Consider the following 18,147-nt stretch of genomic DNA (forward strand, 5'->3'; position numbering starts at 1 on the left):
TTTTGACTAGATGATGAGGTTTAATGTAGGGGGATCCATGTTTAATATGTGTGTGTGTTTTACAGTTCCCTGATGTGCAGCAGCCTGCGGCTCATTTGGAGAGTCTTCTCCACTTTAGGGGCAAGCTCCGTCAGAGGGAGAGTGAGGCGCAGGAACAGGCCGACCAGCAGAGAAGAGCACTGCAGAAACTGGAGGACCAGCGTCACTTGCTGCAGCTGCACAAGAACAACCAGCTGTCCCAGCTCTACAAAAAGATGGAGAAGATGTGTTCTGAAGCTCTAACATGGGTAGGGTCAAAAATCTGGCCTCAGAACAACGGATCAAATGTGGCTTAAAGTTTGCATCTTCTATATGAAATGTGTTTGTCCCTGTCTACATGCAGGAAAGAAAGTGGAACCACATTCAGGAAACAGCAGCAATGAAAACGCTCCTACTGGGAAAGATTAAGATTGTAACCCTAAACCTCTATGAAATGATAGATGACGAGGTCAAAGGAGAGGAAGGCGTGGATGTGAATGACACAGAGACGCAGCTGGACAAGGTGTGTGCCCTGACAGAGCGGACATGGACACAAACAACCAGAGCGATTCAACAGAAAACTTACTGTTTCCTACTGTCTCCTTCTTAGGTCAGGATGTTCATCCAGGACAACGAGGACATAGTGAAACAGCAAGGAACTCCCTCACGCGCAAAACTGTCCCTCATGTGCAACAAGGGTCAGAAAAGAAAAGAGCAGAGAGGAGACAAGACCAGAAAGCAGTAAAATTGAATAGCAAATTAAAAGTTTGTTCATCAGTTCTTTCAAATCTTGACCCATAGATGAGACCAAATTTCAATCCAATCACTGATTGCGCTCTCATTTCAGTTTTCAGTTTTGTGATAATCTGCATTCTCTTTACACACTGTTGCGTAAAGAGTACCATTCAAGCTCCGGTAAACTGTAGTCAGCAGATGTATAATCAAATATTGTGCATGGACTCCTTACCAATCTGTGGAAATGTCAACGATACCCTTTTTACTCACCTCATATCAGAACATCACAACGATATATAATATACATAAACAATAAAAAACGATACAAAACAGAAGAACGCGACAAACATGAAGGAGGGGGAATAATAATTACATGTTGTCTTCTATTTCTGATAATAAGACCGCAATTAAGTATACAATTTTAAAGCTGCCCAGTGTACAGTCTATACATTACTAAAGCAATCTCAGTTCAATCAGCAACCTAATATGTCTGCAGGAAGAAACGCATAACATCTATATCACAACGTGGCACCAGGTTATTTTCTTCTCTCTTGTTTTGTACCTGGGGGCTGAGGGAAGAGTATCCGCTTGGTAGCAGTTGTTGGGCAAGATTTACCAAGATTTACCAGTTAAACTCAACATGAATGACTCAAATGTGTTATTATGTGTTATGTTACCCTTATCACAATGTACTGCAGAAGACTATCTGCTATGGAAGTGGCTCAGCACACCACTCTGAAACAAAGCCAGAAGTAACCTATAGAGGTCTGTAGCTGCAAAGACAAAGTCATGGAGGCATGGTCAGTCTCGAAGTAGGTTTTCATCCATAGTCATATCCATAGCAGAAATTTTAATTGAACCTGGGAAAAAAGAAAATGAGATGAATTTGTGTTTCCATCCGCTGCTGTTATGCGATTATCAGGAGCTGGTTCATCCAGATAAGAAGTAGGCTGCACCACGTCTCCAGTCAGGTGATATTATTTCAGTGCAGTAGAAGATGGTACAGCAACTAGACTTGGTTAAATGTTCAGTGTGTAGGATGAACACCCCTTGTCTCACCCTCCCTACGTTGGCCACTAAAAGTGTGAAGGCCCTTTCTAGGATCAGTTTGATTAGTCTGTTCTGGGCTGCTGGAGACACTTGAGGGAAGAGGACCTGCTTCCTGTGTAGACATAAAAGACCCATTCTGATGATATGAAAACACAACGATTCTTAGTTTCAGGTGATTATACACCATTGAAACTTAATTATGATGATTTTTTCCATTTCTACCCCTGTATCCTACACATTAGGACAGTGAGAAGCTGTGTAGAAAACACAGAGGACATTTGGCATCTCTGTCATCTCTTCATTGGTAATTCAAACTTCAGTGAATGTTTAAGACACATGTTTCATGTATGTCATTATTTATTTGCGAAAAAAGTCTGACCGACTCCCCAAATTTTTCTACTTCAGCCAAGCTGAAAAACAACTTTCTTGCAATATTTCGAGATGTTTTTTAACTCTCAATGCTTCCTCTCAGGTTTATTGTAATGCGCAAATTGAAATTGCACATAAAAAACAAGTGAGCCTTCTGTCGGGTAGCGTGATTTGTCCTGACCACGTTCCTCACAAATAGTGCGCGGGGATAATGATCACAGACACTGTTTACTACTGTATTTGAGAATTCAATGAAATATTCCTCGGAATAAAGAAGAAGCATTACAATGCACTGTGTGTGAGAGGCATACACTGGGTCATATTTCCTCCAGAAAATGTCAAACTGCAGATTGCCACAAAGATCAGTTTCAGCAGTCCTAGAGACAAGAAAGGACTGATCTGATTTATCACATAATGTATTCCTAAAGTATTCACTCCCCCTGGGCTGCATGGTAGGTGGGCTCCAGAGTGCTAATTGCCCTTATCAAACATGAAAAGTTATTTGTTCTAATCATGTTATAATGGCATAATATCACTAGAATTACCATATGCAATGAATGTCTTTGATTAATGATTGGCTTGTTGATACTTCTCTCTCTCTCGGCTTCCCGTTAAAGCACTTTTCTAAATGTGGATAATGTATGCAGATATATTTCTGGACATTATTACACTGACAAGCTGCACTTGTAAGTCAGGAGTGCCCAACTTTTTTTCTCTTATTCAACCCCACGACCCCATTTACTTTTTTTTTTTACTTTCTAACTCTTTGAGTACCTGATTTAACCTTTTATCAATTACGTTAAGCGATATGTATCAGTTTATAACCATTTTCACTGCCAACCCTAAGTTTAACCTCATTTAAACCATTTCACTCATGTTTCAGCCACCAACTATTTTAACAGTTTACCTGTTTATGTGTTATAGTTAACTGTTTTAACTGTTCATCAAGCTTTATTCTACATAAACCATTTTAGCTGTAGTTTACTGTTTACTCCTTCATCTAACTATGTATTAAATGTGTACTGTGTAAGAATTTCATATGAAAGCCATCAAAATTTAACGAAAATTATCAAGTTTTTATTTTTTTTAAATATATTTTTTTGGCATAGACACCTTTATTAAGCAGTAGACAGGAAATATGGGAGAGGGGGATGTGACATGCAGCAAAGGACCTCCGGCCGGAATCGAACCGGAGTCGGCTGCGTTTATGGCATGCGCTCTAACCACTCAACCACCTGCGCGCCAAATTATCAACAGTTTTGACGTTACAGCGTCGATCGATTGTGTTGCAAAGATATACAATCAAGCTAGCAGGCTAGCCAGCTTGACCCAACCTGTCCATCTTAAGCTCTCTGCTAGTGGAACTCCCGGTCCGCCAGCTGCACGGCTAACTAAGCTAACTAGCTATAACAGCTAATAAGCAGCAGTTAGTGGTAACTTCGGCAAAATGCTGCCCCTTTTATTGGTTTGACTTCGATAGGTGGTCAGTTCTTACATGTTGCACCTTTAAACCATTTAGTGCCTAATTTTACTTATTTGTTTCAACTTTTTATTCATAGGTTTTGGCTACCCTACTTCTCTGTTCACTTGTTAGTTTTTGTATTTTTCATTGCTTACTGTTGCAAAAAGTTGCCATTTTCTTCTGTCATGAGCTCAAACCTACAAAGACTTGAAAAACTGCACATAAGTATCGCTGAATTGATGTTTTAGTATTTTGAAGTCAGGAAGCATGAAACTTTCAACTAAAACGCCTAAAGCGGTGTATTTACCAAGGTCTTCGGATAAATATCAAATGCGTTGTGTTAAAAATATTGTGATGAGAAAGATGGGCAGTGGCTCAATCTGTAGACCTTAGGTTAGAATACAACTTCGTCTGATCAGTCATGACATCCAAATAATGCTAATTATAAGCTTAACTGTGTGTAACATTTTCAAGCATGAAACACCAGCGGTAAAGCTGGGTTTAGTTAAAATGTCTGGATTCAGGTCCGCAATCAAGTCGCAACTTTTTCTCCCCCAACAGCAGTACAGCCTGGTTATTCAGCTTTACAGCAGAACGGAACCCATTTGACGCAGGAAACATCTTCAGTCTTGGAGCCATGTTAATCTGTAAAACTGAGAAAAAAAAGAACTAAGAGGGGTAATGGTGCTGACGAAGGATATTCTTTTCACAGGTGAGAAATGTTCCAATAATGCAGCAGCAGTGATTATCGAGACCTTTGTTCAGTCTCTGCAATGCTATCAGTCTTGCTAAAGTCGAGACAAAGATCCGATATTGGTATCACATGGGACTTCTGGTGGAGAGGAAAACACAACGAATCCTGTAAGGTTTTACGAGGCAGGACATGCGTGTGCACTCCAGGACATGGAGTTATGCCTCGCTGTCCAATAACATCTAATCCTCTGTTTTTCATTGAATCCGATGGCTGCTCACAATGACTTTCCTGGGGCTTGTGGTTCTTTTTACACATTTTTTATTTTTTGCTTTTTAAAAGGTATCTGAGGCTGTGTGACCTTCAGCAAAAATACACATGGCATTCAAACTCTTCCTTTCAATGAGGAAACGCGTGGGTAAAAAAGGGCTTGTTTGAATTGAACATTGAGTATCTGAAACTTCTACGGGCCTTAACTGTCACACCATTCGTCCACTTTGAGAGATGAGGTTTGTTCGTTAACTGGCCTCAACACCTGCTTGTATCATTTATAGGGGGAATGGCATCTTAATTGTCGTGTTGTTTTTATTTTTACTGACTGAGATGAGTTTAAAGTTCAATCTATGAATCGAATTACGAGACGGAAGTCCTGTGCCTTGCAATGCATTTTACCAGTCTTTTACCAGTAATATTAACTCAGTAACCCTGATTTTGGTCTTAGTTTGCATCCTCTCTTCCATTACTAATGAAGTCCATCCTGTCGGGCAGCTTTTCCACCTTTGAATTAATACATGCTCTGTTATGCCTCCTCTCAGCTGTTCCATATCATCTGACTCAGTGGTGGCGCAGTCTGCCAGCCAAAATATAAATATACCAAATAAATGTGTAAAAAAAGGTTAGTAGCAACAGTTCGAGATATTTACTGAAAGCCTTGCCAACAAACACACTGATATCATTGCAAGGAAACACGTTGCTGAGTGTTTCATTCTCACTTACTGACTGGAATCCAACAGATGCACTATGTTGGCACACCCTGTCACCTTTTCATTGGACATCTGGAGTCAAGAGGCCAAGAACATTTACATCACTCCATCAGGTGCGGGTGCCAGCTGTCTTAACATCATTGTGATCTGATTTCTACATGAAGGAGGCTGCTCTGTTGGATACTGTTTGCTCTTCATAATTGACAGCTCTCCACTAAAACTGCCTGCAAGTCAGTTACTTTGTGTGTACAAGTGTTCAGGTTCTTTTGAAGAAAAGCAGGCCTTGATCCCCTTCCTTCCCAGACAAACACATAGTTAACCCTGGTTCAGTGTAACCTTTTTACTTCTACAATTTCTGCAAAAAGAAAAATAACTCAAAGCAGATACTTTCTTTGAAGCATGAGAGGTTTTACTGGGGGGAGCGTGCCTATGTTCTCACAGCCCTATGTTCCCACATTTCTAAGATTTTTTTCAAAAATTAGGGTCTGTGTTCCCACATTTACTTTTTCATACATTTGTATCAGATTTTATCCCCCTTTCTCACAATTTGGTAGCCAATTACACCCAACCTATTATCCAGTAGCTATGGACTACAGATGGAATGTAGCTTCCTAACCCTAGCTAACCCTAACCCTAACACAAGACCTAATTTTGAAAATGTCCTAGAAATGTTAAAATATAGGGCTGTGGGAACAAATGGCCTAATTTTCAGTGAAAAAAAATTCTTAGAAATTTGGGAACATAGGGCTGTGGGACCATAGGGATGACCCCTTACTGGTAATGTTACCTTCCTGTTCACTCCTGATACAAATACTACAAAGGCTGTAATCAATTGTTGCTTGATGAAACTGTTTGTGATTGTATGTTCATCCCTGCCTAAAGAATTAGCATTCCTATTATGTGCTAATTAAGTTTTCTTTATTCATAATGACAATCGTGTCTAAGTTTTATGTGCTTATTAAACATCCCTGATTTGGGCATTCATAGCTTAACATGCACTGTTACACACACTGCTGTCTCCTTTGATTTCTGGAAACCTTAAGCAACATCATGTAGAAATTGGCATTTTAATGACTTGGCAATCCCCAAAGTATCTGAGTGCAACACTACTGTTGTAAATACAAATCCCAGGTCGGTAACATTGTCATCATGTTATGTGTTGAAAACGTGTTTCTTAATGTAAATATGTGTGTAACGCTGTTATCCTACCCTCTCACTGAAGTCACATAGTGCAGAAGTGGTCATCAGACAGAGGTCAATAAGGCACAAATGTGGTCTGGGGTGTAGTTGGTTCTGTTGGACGGATTGCTGACCTGTAGCAGGTTTTTTTTTTCACTGTATTTATCACTTCTTGAGTGGGAGTGCATGTAAAAGGTGATGTGGCATCAGAAGAAACCTTTGTTTCGTCTGAGTCCAGTGTTGACCTTGCTGGTGAAATCTCTGCTGTCCACTTAAATCTGAAAGGCAAAAATCCATCGACATCAAACTGGAACGACCGTCTTTGAACAGAGCAGGTGGCCGACATTACTTATTACCCACCTACAGTGCAGTACTGAGTTCACTTCTCAGATAACTTAACAATCATTCACACCTGGGCTCACCTAGCCCCAGCAGCCCACATGAAGACTGGTTGCGTCAGCGACCCACAAGTGGCTCTAATGACTCTGAAACCAGAGCTCACACAATGTCCTTAACGACTCTGTATGGACACTCCCACACAGAGTTTTAAAGCCTACAACTCCTCCAGTTAGTTAGCTTTTTGGATGAGAGGTGAAACATCTTTAAGAAATTGGTCGAGTTGCCTAAGATATAGCACTCTTCACATAGAACATGGGTATGTGTAGAAAAATTTGCTGGCAAATGTTTGAATAACTTCAGTGTAAATCAGGTTAACAGCCTTATCTAAAAAACATACATGAAATCATTAAACAGAAGTTGCAGTTGGACCTTGTGCCAGCTAATCTAAGAAGGAAAATAAAATTGCTGAAGTTGGGCAGTCAGCTAAATAGCTCTTTACAGACAGCAAAAATGTAAGACGATCATGATGGGAACCTAAACTTATAGATTTCAGCTTTAATTGTTGGCATTTTACATGTCAATACATTGTAGTCATGTTGGATATATCTAAATGTTATGTGTGCCATTAACTTGCCATCATTTCACACAACAGCCTGTGAAATTCAGTCAATTTCTAGTAGTGGTTTGTAATCGCATCACCATATTTCAGATTGGATTGTGACTTTGAACAGCGTCCACGAATGCGTCTTTGTTCCGTCCCTCTGTGTTGCAGCAGACAAAATGTTGAGGAGAGAAAAATCCCTGACACTTTATGCCATAACGCAAGGTAAGTGCTCCCGCTGCATATAAATAGCATCATTTCATGCCAACCATCATTACACAGCAGCATCATTAAACACTGCCTCAGTCAATCAGACCTCTGCAGAGACTTTCTGGCCAGGGCTCATAATGCCACAGCGGTTATACTCTCAAGCCTGCAGCTGTCTGGGGTCTGGTGGTGGATATTTTTGTCCTTGCATGGCCATAATGTTTTATAGATATTAGAAAGGCAACTGGACAATGTTTATTTTGTCCTACAAAAGAACATTATCATGTTTAGAGGTTATAGCTACAGTTTATCAGCATGGTAGAAAGGATCCAGCTTATAAAATGATGCTTTCTCAAAAGATCAACCACCTTTGCAAAACTGATGACTCTCAACAGAATAACTGGTGTTAAAGAAAAGTGAGTCACCTATGTATGTCTTGTAAGGACAGAAGGACTATTTTGGAATTGAGGGCCAAGTAAATCAGGAGGCAATTTTTCCTTTTTAGGAAGAAATTTTCCAACACAGTTTATAAAACATTAAATGAGTTAACACATAGACCACTTAGGCTAGTTTTGATGTCATGGTCCAGCCTTACATTCTTGCGCAGTACAATTTAGAAATACGGCAAGTCATAAAACAACTACAACAGTCGGGTGAATTCAGAAAACCACATCACTTTACTGTAATACAGCCTTTAAAACCAGGAAGAAAAAAAACAATTGTGTCAAATCAGGATGTAATGATATCCAAATCTAGGACCATATATACTCTCATATCATGAAAACAATATAATATTGATAAATTGCTTAGATGTTAATATCCAGTGCTCACCGCTTGTGGAGAAAACCAAAGCTTATACCTTACGGTGCTAAGGTCAAGAATTGTATGTATTACAGGAAGGATTTAGTGAATTGTCCACTGAATTCATATAAAAAATGCTTTTTCAAATTAGTTCTTTTCATAACACATAATGTTTTGTATTCTGGTGTAATTTTTGTGTGCAGCATTTAGCCCTGAGCCCCTAAACACCCAGTGATATGTTAAGTAAAGCTTTCTAGACAACTGTAGACTCCTCTAACAGAGAACTTAAGGCTGTTGGAGCCCACGTATTGCAATCATCAGACATATCTTAGATTAAGCCCTGTAACTTGATGTGCTTCCACTGTGAGCGGGTGTGTGATTGCATTTCACTCTCCAATGAATTGGACATTTACTTCTGCCATTACTCAAACCGTGGCAGATGGGAAGTGAAGTCATCAGCACGCGACGCCTCGAACGCCTGAACTCAGTTGATGTATTCTGAGACGGGATGTTGCTATAATCGGAGCTAATGGAAACAGATGTTATGTTCCATGGGACATGGCATCTCTAGCACAGCATGTTGGCTGCCAGGCGGCTGGTTCATGGGAGACATCTTGCTGCTTTTCATCTCCACGCTCACTTCAAATCAGAAATAATCTTCCGAGGAACAATGTCGGAAATAACATCCCGAGAAGAAAACAAGAAAGGATGCTCGAAAAAGACTGCACGTACTAATCCATGTAGAGATTCCATCGTTTTTCTGCATCCCCGCTCTGCACATGCAAGAATACACAAAGAAAGAATCAAATTGCCTCTCTCAATAGCCCGGACATAGCTGCACACAAAATTACCTCTGAAAGGCCAGGGGAGAGGCAAAACAATTTCCTCACAAGTGCAAAAACAGCGGGTGTGAAAGCAGGGGTTGAGAGACAAAGAATATTATTATGCATAGCCAGTATGTTGTCTAGGAAACTCTAATTGGAAGTAATTTTGCACTCAGTTCTAATAAAGCTAATGGAAGCAGAGGTATCATATCATGGTCTAGCACATTTCTCCCTTCATTAGCTTGACTCTCTGAAAGCAGGGTGTGTTTTTCGTTACCTATTCACCCGCCATGCTGTCATCGAATGTGCAACCCTGAAAAGCAGTCAGGACAGAGAAGTCACAACTGACCGACAACGGTGCCATCAAACCGATGACATCCCCGCTCCGTCACGAATCATAAAGAAGGCAGGAACGGCAAGATGGAATCTATTATCCCCTCCTCCCCACTCCAAATGAGGCATTGGCAAGCACTCAGAGCTCCCCTCAATGCCTCGTGAAGACATCTCGCAATCAATGTGCTTTAATCACATCCATTTTCCCGTTTCCCCCCCACAATAAAGAGGAGGAAATGCTCTCAAGCTCAGTTGAGGCTGGTAACATTGAAAGGGAGCAAGAAGCTGATGTGGGTGGGCAGGCAGCATTTAGGGAGCAGTGAGATAAGTAAAGGGTCATAAGTTCATTTTATTGCAATTATCCACAATGCTGTCATTGGAGCTGTGTCTGAGCCCTTCATACACTGTAAGTGAAATGATTCTTATGGCAACATTACGACAGGAGCTCTGCAATTTCCAACACCTATTGTCCCCTTATACATTTTTTACTGCTATAAGGTTAGCTGTAATAATTGACCCTTCCTAGTTACTGTTGCTAGGTTGGATGATCTTAACAGTAACAAACAGGTGACACTAGCCGTTTTTAGACAGAGCACCAAGCCGCCAATTTGCCCGTCCTTTTGGCGGTTGGTCCGCGGTTTTAGACAGAGGCCGGCAAATTGGGGGTCTGTTGTGGTCCGCCGATTTTCCGCCTCGGAGGGTACACTTATTGTAGCTGTTTTGTTGTGTTAGCTTGATGTTGTGTTGGAAAGCTAACGACGGTCGCTACTTTCAAATTAAAAGCCCCCCGCTAAGAACCCAGTTCTAAACTTCAATGGGGTGCAATGTAAAGCTCTTATTTTGAAGACAAATACGTTGTCATTTGTTTACAGCACAACTTCGAGCTTCACGTCACGTCACATGCTTACGCCTACCTCAGAGGCGGCTTTTGGAAAAGGAGGAATATTACGCCTCTGTTTTAGAAAGACAGGCCGGCACATTGCCGTCCTTACCTTGGAGCAAATGTGCTGCCTTTTCTATCTAAAAAGGGCTATTGTAACGAGAAGTGGCACTTTAAATTGTAATGTTACCTTTGAAAGGACTTAGGCGTAGTGTTGTGATGTTCACAGACGATCCGATTCTATTGAACGGCTCGTTAACATGAACAATGGGAACCAAGTCACAGCTGGGAACCGTTTTTTTTTTATATCACTGTGTGCTCCTCCTTTGCTCCTTCCCTGAGTGGGACAGAGAAGTTAATCGAGGAGGAGTGCAGTCCAGCTGCACCGTGCTTATTAGATATGCAAATGTAGCATGAGTTGTGCATGCTGCCTTTGTGTAAAAAAATAAATAAATAAATAAAAAACAGAAATACCTGACTGCATTGGAGGGCAGAGCAGCAGCAGCGGTCTTAATTAGGAGGACAGTCACTGTCGTGTGTCGTGACGTTGTCGTTTGGACAAAATGAGCCAAAGGAAACGGAGCAGCATTTGGATGCACTTTTCTCTTGTGGAAGACAGTAATGCAAAATGCAATTTTTGTCATGAAAATATTTCTTTTAAGTCCAGTTCAACAAATAATTTGCATAGACACTTCAAAACACAACACCTAACAGTAAAAGTGGCAGAGGTGAGAAGAGAGCCAACTGACTCAGTTATTAGTGACAATGAAGTCTCCATTGACACTGAAAATGCTAGTGCTTCCCCTGCCTCCACATCAGGTAGTGCTTTGTTTTTTAATGTTTATTTGTAAGTGTTAAGGTCACGGTGTTGCATGAATAACAAGTCATGGTAGCTTTACACACATACAAACAATTTGTACAAAGGGTAAATCCAAAATAGTGATGTCACTGTCAAAGCAGAGTGATATGGTGCAAGTTTGTGGAATATTTACTATGAATCCAGATCAGACTTTAAAATCTAGTCCACACATGTCAAATGAGGTTATAATCAATATTTCAGAATAATTCAAACTCAGATATTGGTGGGATATCTAATTTTGTATTATTTTGTTACAAATCTCACCCCATCATACCGCCCAGTGATTATTTCCAAGATAAAATGAGTTACCACCAGGCTGGCTTCTTAAAACTTAATAAATGTAAAAATCCGTCAAATGAGCCAGTTTTTTTAACGGCTCTTTGAAAGGATCAAGATCCGGCTCCCCTCAAAGAGACATAAATCCCATTTCTACTTAGGCGTCTTTGCAGATGGTGGTATGAAGTTTTTCCGGGTACCAAGTTTGCTAATCTGTTATTGGACGAGAGAGAAAAATGGGCGGGACTTAGGAAGGGCCAGTTGCCAATACACAGCAGACAAGGAGCAACATTAGCACTCATATGGAGTCCTATTCCTGGCCACCTATAAATAGGAGCCAATTCTTACTCTTAAGCTGCTAGATATTTGACTTCCTTCACCAGCTTGTTGCTAACTAGCCTGTTTGCTAATTGGATAACGACCTGGTGCTGAAAGGGAACAGGATAGTTTGGACAGCGAGACTGAAATAGAGCCCAACACTAATTAGGGGGCCAAGCCTGAGGGGCCGAGGGAACGCGTATGCAAGCATACGCGTTTCCTAGGACCAGCGGTGCTAGGAACCCTATTGTAATTGTAAAGATTTTTATTTTTATTTTTGTCCGGCTAAAAGTGGAGCTGCAGGCTAAACCGTGCAAGGGAGGGCGGTGCAATTTGGAGGGATGGTCCAGACTCCTGTGAATATCTCAGACACAAAAAACTACATATATCCGCCTGCAGGGGGCACTATAACCTAGGCCAATACGTATGTCGTACATTCAAAAACCTTGTATCCCCAGATTCCCTGAGTGGAGCTGAATCACTTTGCAATTGGCCACGCCCACTTCCGGTTAGAAATGTTTTCGCTAAATCGCAAAATCTGGAAAACCTACTTTTTCAAACTCCTCCTTGGGATTTTGTCCGATCTGCGTGAAACTTGGCTGAAACTAAGTTATCAAAAGAATTTTGCTCGGCCAAAAAATGATCGGTCACGAACACATTTCTGTAGCTAGTTATAAAAATGTAAACAGTTTGATATCTCGGTCAAACTAAATGCTGTTAACACTAAATTTGAGATCCGTGGTTGCCATGACACTGGGAAGGGATGAGCCCAATTTGGCGAATTTTGGCCACTAGGGGGCGCTAAAAAGATGGGAAGTTTATATCTCTTGAACAGCTACACTGATTTTTACGAAATTTGGTCGGTATGATGTAGGGCCAATCCTGAGGCCAAATCTTGAAGGTGGTCATGACTGGTCAATGTGGGCGTGGCTTAGTACAACACATCCAAATCGGCACACATTCAGCCTTTTGCACTTCCAGTGCACTTCCTATTACAGTGAATACCACGGCTCAGACGTTGGCCTGTGTCTTCACTTTTGCCCCAAGCCCGTCATCCTTTGGGGCCAACTTCCATGGGCTCTGCGGTGCGCAGGGTCCGAGACGCGCAGGGGGGCTTGGCCCCCGTTCATAACTGCTTGCAGTTCTAGTTATACTTGAGATTTAAGAAATACAATCACTATGACCGAATATTCATTTTCTATCCTATACTAATTTTCCCCAACATTTCTGAACAAATCATGGCTAGCCATGTATGCTAACCTAACCGCTTGCTGGCTCTCATCTAAGTCTTGACAAGACAATTAGTGATTATTTCCCAAAAAGTCAAGCTTTTCCTTTTAAGAGATGTAACCAAATAACTCACTGGGTTTATTTCAAAGCTTCTCATTTTTCATTGAAAAGCTAATTATTGATCTGAGATCATGAATGTGTAATGTGGGGTTGAATTAACTGAATTGGGGAGTCTGAAGTCACTACACTGTGAGAGAACAATGATCTGTAGCAATGATACCATGACATTTTTTTACATTTACAAAATGGCATGCTGCTGAGGCAAAGCTCAATGATATTCAGTAAATCACATTCATTTTATTAATTTTTAATCTGCTCTCCTTAGTGTCTGGGGCTGCAGTTGAATAGTATTAAATTAATTTGAATCAAAAAATGAAGGTGTGCCTGCCTTAGTATTTCTGGTTGGTTGCATTTGGTTGGACTATAGTAGTCTGGTATGTTTGCAGCATTTTCTAAACTCACTTGGCACCTAAAAAAAAACTATTTTTTTCCAGTGAGTGAATGAGGGAAACAAAAACCTTTTTGTTGAGTAGGACAGACATTAACATCTGATAGCCATCATCACACACTGAGTTTCTGACTAAATGAACCACGGGCAGAAAGTCAAGCTGCAGCCTTGACTGATGCTCTGAGTCGTCGGCATAATTTTGTGTGTCTCTGTTCATCAAAGTCAGATTTTATGTCTCAGATATCAGACTTGATGGATGCACGCACATCCTGATAGCCACGCTGTGATTCCTGTGAAGGACATATTCCACTTTTCAGGATGTAGTTAATGTTTTTAAAGGTCCAAAATCGACATTTTGAGAAATATTCTTATAAACTTTCTTGCAAAAAGTTAAATGACACGATCAGTACCACTCCTGTCTGTATGGTAAATGTGAAGCTCCAGCCAGCAGTCAGGTAGCTCAGCCTAGCAAAAAGACTGGAAACCAGGGGAAAGAGCAAGCTCACTAAGTTATATCCTGTTATATATCCTGTTGTTTTAATCTGTACAGAAACCAAAGTATGGATTGCTTTGGGGTAATGTCTTTGACTATTTCTTGGAGTGTTAAAGGACCTTCTTGGAGTCTCTGCTGGTGACCTCATGGTGGCAACAATACAGCAGGGAACTCCAGCACCTGTCCAGGAAACAGTTCAGCACACATCGAAAAACAACAGAACCAAAAGAAACAGCATGTTGTTCTTACATTTTTTTGTTTGTGCTGATTAAAGAAGACCTTATATTTTTCATAACTTTTTCTTTCCTTTAGTGTTAAGGTGCATGTGAAAGGTCTTTAAAGTTAAAAAGCCCAAAGTCTGTGCAAATGGGAGCGCCTTTCTGCCGCAGAAACACTGTTCCTGAACTGCCCGAACTCGTCAAAATTCCCGCCTTTAATTCCATGACTCCTTGACATCACTACGTCACCATGTCACACTTTTGCACATATATGCCTATATTCACAGTAGAAGTGAAGTCAACTGGAAGCTGAAAACACGACAGAATCAACCAGAGACACAGTGATTGGTGCTGGCTCAGGTGTTTGTGAGCAGACCAATCAGAGCAGACTGGGTACGTGGAGGGAGGGGCCTGAAAGACACACAAACTAATACGAAGGGGGAATACAGTGCTGCAGCCCTGGACAGTATGAGAACACTTTTTTTTTTACATTAAATTATGTAAACCTAATCTAGTAGTAACCCAAACTGGTATCATGAACCTGAGAATTATAATAATATGTCTCCTTTAAACAAATGTGATACAATATGTTAATTTGTGAGCTTTAGAGGTGTTGGTAGGCCAAGTTTGTTGGTGGAGTAGTGCCATCTGTTCCTGCGTGTACTTAGTCTTTGTGCCAAGCTAAGCTAACCAGCTACTGGTAGCTTGATATTTACAGTACAGACCTGGAAGTGGAATAGATTTTCTCATCTAACACTCCGCAGAAAAGCAGAGCACATTTCCCAAACTGTCAAGCTATTTCTTAAGCGTAGATGTGAACTCATATATATCTGATGAAGCTCAGAAAAGAGAGGCACCTTGTTTCAGTCCATTTAATGTAGCTACATCAAAGTGTAGCATCAGTGAAAGCAAGAGATGAATTGTATGTAGACAGCAGCTTCCACATGCCTGCCTGACTCCTACGAGGCAGGACGCAATCTGTCTTTTCAAGGTAGGGGCCTTCCTGTGGTGATGGAGCACCTAGAGGAGTTCCATGAATGCATAAATTGCATGACAAACACTTTCTGAACAGCTATTTACAGATGACTGCTCAGTCCATCTTTCAATCCATGAGAGCCCGGTCCACTTCTAACCTCTCCCTGTGTTTCTCCTTACCTTCCGAACGCTTCTGAATAAAATATGCAGGAAGCTGAGATGCCTCAAGAGAGGTTAGAGGAAGAGAAGTTTGATTCCTTTGGGGACCTTGAGTGGAGAGATTTAGATGGCTGCTAGATATGGTTCTCTTATCAGAGCAGATCTTATCAGTGGAATAGTGATCCCTGTTCCAACTGGACGGCAAAGTCATTGTGAAGGTTGCAGCTTGGAGCTGTGTGGATATTCGCAGACAAATGTTCTTTGTTGAAACGGAAAAATCACAGTTGAGCTCGCTAAGACTTTTCAGAGCTTGATTTATGATAAGAAAATGAAAATAAAACTGGTGTCAAGGGTGTCAAAATGAATTCAGATCCATACAATTGCTCTAATGAGAGGAAGAGGTCCACAAACATTCACTGACCTTGAAGCAACACAAATCCAAGGACATCTTGGAGGACCTGGTCGTAAAAAGCTTTTTGTTGTGTCCAGTAGTGTCTCTCATTCTGAATAGCGACTTAAATAGCAAAACACGAAATGCCACACGAGCTTTAGTGCTAGTATTCATGCAGACAGAATGGGAATTAATTCATATTTTCAGAGTGAATGAACTCTCTTGATGCTTTTTCCTTTTGATTCTCAAAACTCATTGTTACCCTTTCCCCTGTTAAATAATTCATGTCAAGACCATGCTGTAATTCTGTGTCACGCACTATCTCATCCTCTATCACTACTTTGGGTAATTATAGTGAGGGAAGCTGATTGGTGAACACAAGCTGATAATTCCCTTGACCAAAGCAGGTTTGCAAAAAACTGAATTAGTTGCCACGTTGGATCTAGTGTTAACCACTGAGCTACTTTTCTGTCCTTCTTGCTTTCTTTCCCTTCACTATGCATACCTTATTGTCCCTGAAGTGTGAAGAAAATGCCCAAGAGGGTGCTGTCTGTTCTTGTCTACACCTTGGGGCGAGTAGTTCAAGCACCAGTGCCAGTAATGACGGTGAAAAACTCCCTCTTGGGGATTTTTGCTTTGAAATTGCCTGCCATTCTCTTGCCATTCCTCATTGAAATCACCAGTTCTGTATGTCAAGGACATCTTCATGCTGGCTTTGTTTTCTGTTGTTTCCTGTGCTCATGTGAGGCCAGATCACAATGTATAGGTAATGACTGCCTGTAGACGTCCAGAGGCAGATGGCTATACAGCGGATGGCACTAAAAGTATTATATATTATAAAAGTATTATATTTACATAGAAAAATTGACCTTGTGGGTGTTGTTCACACTAACGCTTTGATGTATCATCGACCATCTTATGGTTCGTCATGGCTATTTTAACTAGCTTTTGTATAATACTTGATCAATCAATGTAAAAAGGAAAGTCTAAATTTGGCTACAGATGTGTCAGCATGACGTATTGAAAGTTATTGTGCAGAATAGCCTCATGCATTAATATCACATGCACATTTTTAATATTGTAGCTGGTTTGTGGTGATTTTATTTGTATTTGGAATTGTAACTAACCTATACTTTATTTGATTATTTACATTTTCTGCTACTATATACTTCTATTTCACTACAATTTGGATGCAAATACTTTACTTTTCCCTGGACTTTATCTATTCGGTAGCCTTAGTCACCAGTTACTTTACGGACTGCATGCTGCATGAGAGCCGAAATCCTGATAATTGCCCAGGCCCACAGTATGCAATATATATATACATGACAATATATGTTTATTTTACTTTAACTTCTCTGACATTTATTGCCAGAAATTTACTTTTAAATTTATATCAGATATTTTACATATCCCAAGTAATGTGTATGGGTGACTTAGACTTCTACCAAAGTGATATTTTAACATGATATCATTACTTGTACTCAACTATGACTCTTGGGTACTTATTACAACACTGCCGAAGCAAACTTGCATGACAATGGCTTTCACGCACTTCCAGCTTTTATGACCTGATATTGAAGCTGCTGCACTTTATTCTGGAATCAGCAGGTGTAACATCCACAGACTCCAGGTGATACAAAATGCTGTTGCCAGGTCCTTGCTGCACTTCAATGGTTACTTTAAAGCTGATTTTAAGATTTTACAGCTTGTTTTTAAAGCTTTGAATGGTCTGGCTCCTACCTATATCTGTGATCTGCTAACTCCTTATGAGCCAGATTGCTGCTTGAGTATCTCGACTTGTGACCAAAGACAACCGGCCATCCCAGCAGTGGAACTTCTAAACTCAGTGTCTTCCTTTAAACCTCTTCTTAAAACTCACATTTATCATACTTCTTTTTCTGAACTGAATGTATTGTTATGTTGATATTGCTCCTGTCTTAAATTCAGTTTTTCTTGTAAAGTACTTTAAAACTTTGTTTTTGAAATGTGCTATATTATTATCATTATAAAACATAAGGGCCCCTCAGCAGTGAAATCTGGCCATGCATGGTAGTTTAATGAACAAAAGTGCATCCTGTGGTACTAAAGTCATTACATTGTAAATATACTAACATATTTCAGTTTCAACTTGTCTGTTAGTGCTCATGAAATTAACAACAGGCAAGAAATCACATGGTTTCACAGGATCCCCATCCTGTGAGCTTTTACCAACCGAGTATAAAAGTGAGCTGTGATAACGCTGCAT

At 40.5% G+C, this 18,147-nt stretch overlaps 1 protein-coding gene across 1 annotated transcript in view; it reads left to right on the forward strand.

Annotated features, from left to right (window-relative positions):
• The window catches only part of LOC115581261 (coiled-coil domain-containing protein 42 homolog), a 4,167-nt gene extending 1,842 nt beyond the window's left edge, over positions 1 to 2,325 (forward strand). Inside the window, exons 5-7 of the mRNA XM_030416201.1 lie at positions 66 to 287; positions 383 to 541; positions 629 to 2,325. Of these exons, the coding sequence (XP_030272061.1) occupies positions 66 to 287; positions 383 to 541; positions 629 to 763 (516 nt within the window). The 3' untranslated portion in view covers positions 764 to 2,325. The remainder of the gene's footprint in view (positions 1 to 65; positions 288 to 382; positions 542 to 628) is intronic.
• Positions 2,326 to 18,147: the final 15,822 nt, after the last annotated feature.

Source organism: Sparus aurata, chromosome 5 (assembly GCF_900880675.1).
Source record: "Sparus aurata chromosome 5, fSpaAur1.1, whole genome shotgun sequence".
Lineage (NCBI taxonomy): Eukaryota > Metazoa > Chordata > Actinopteri > Spariformes > Sparidae > Sparus > Sparus aurata.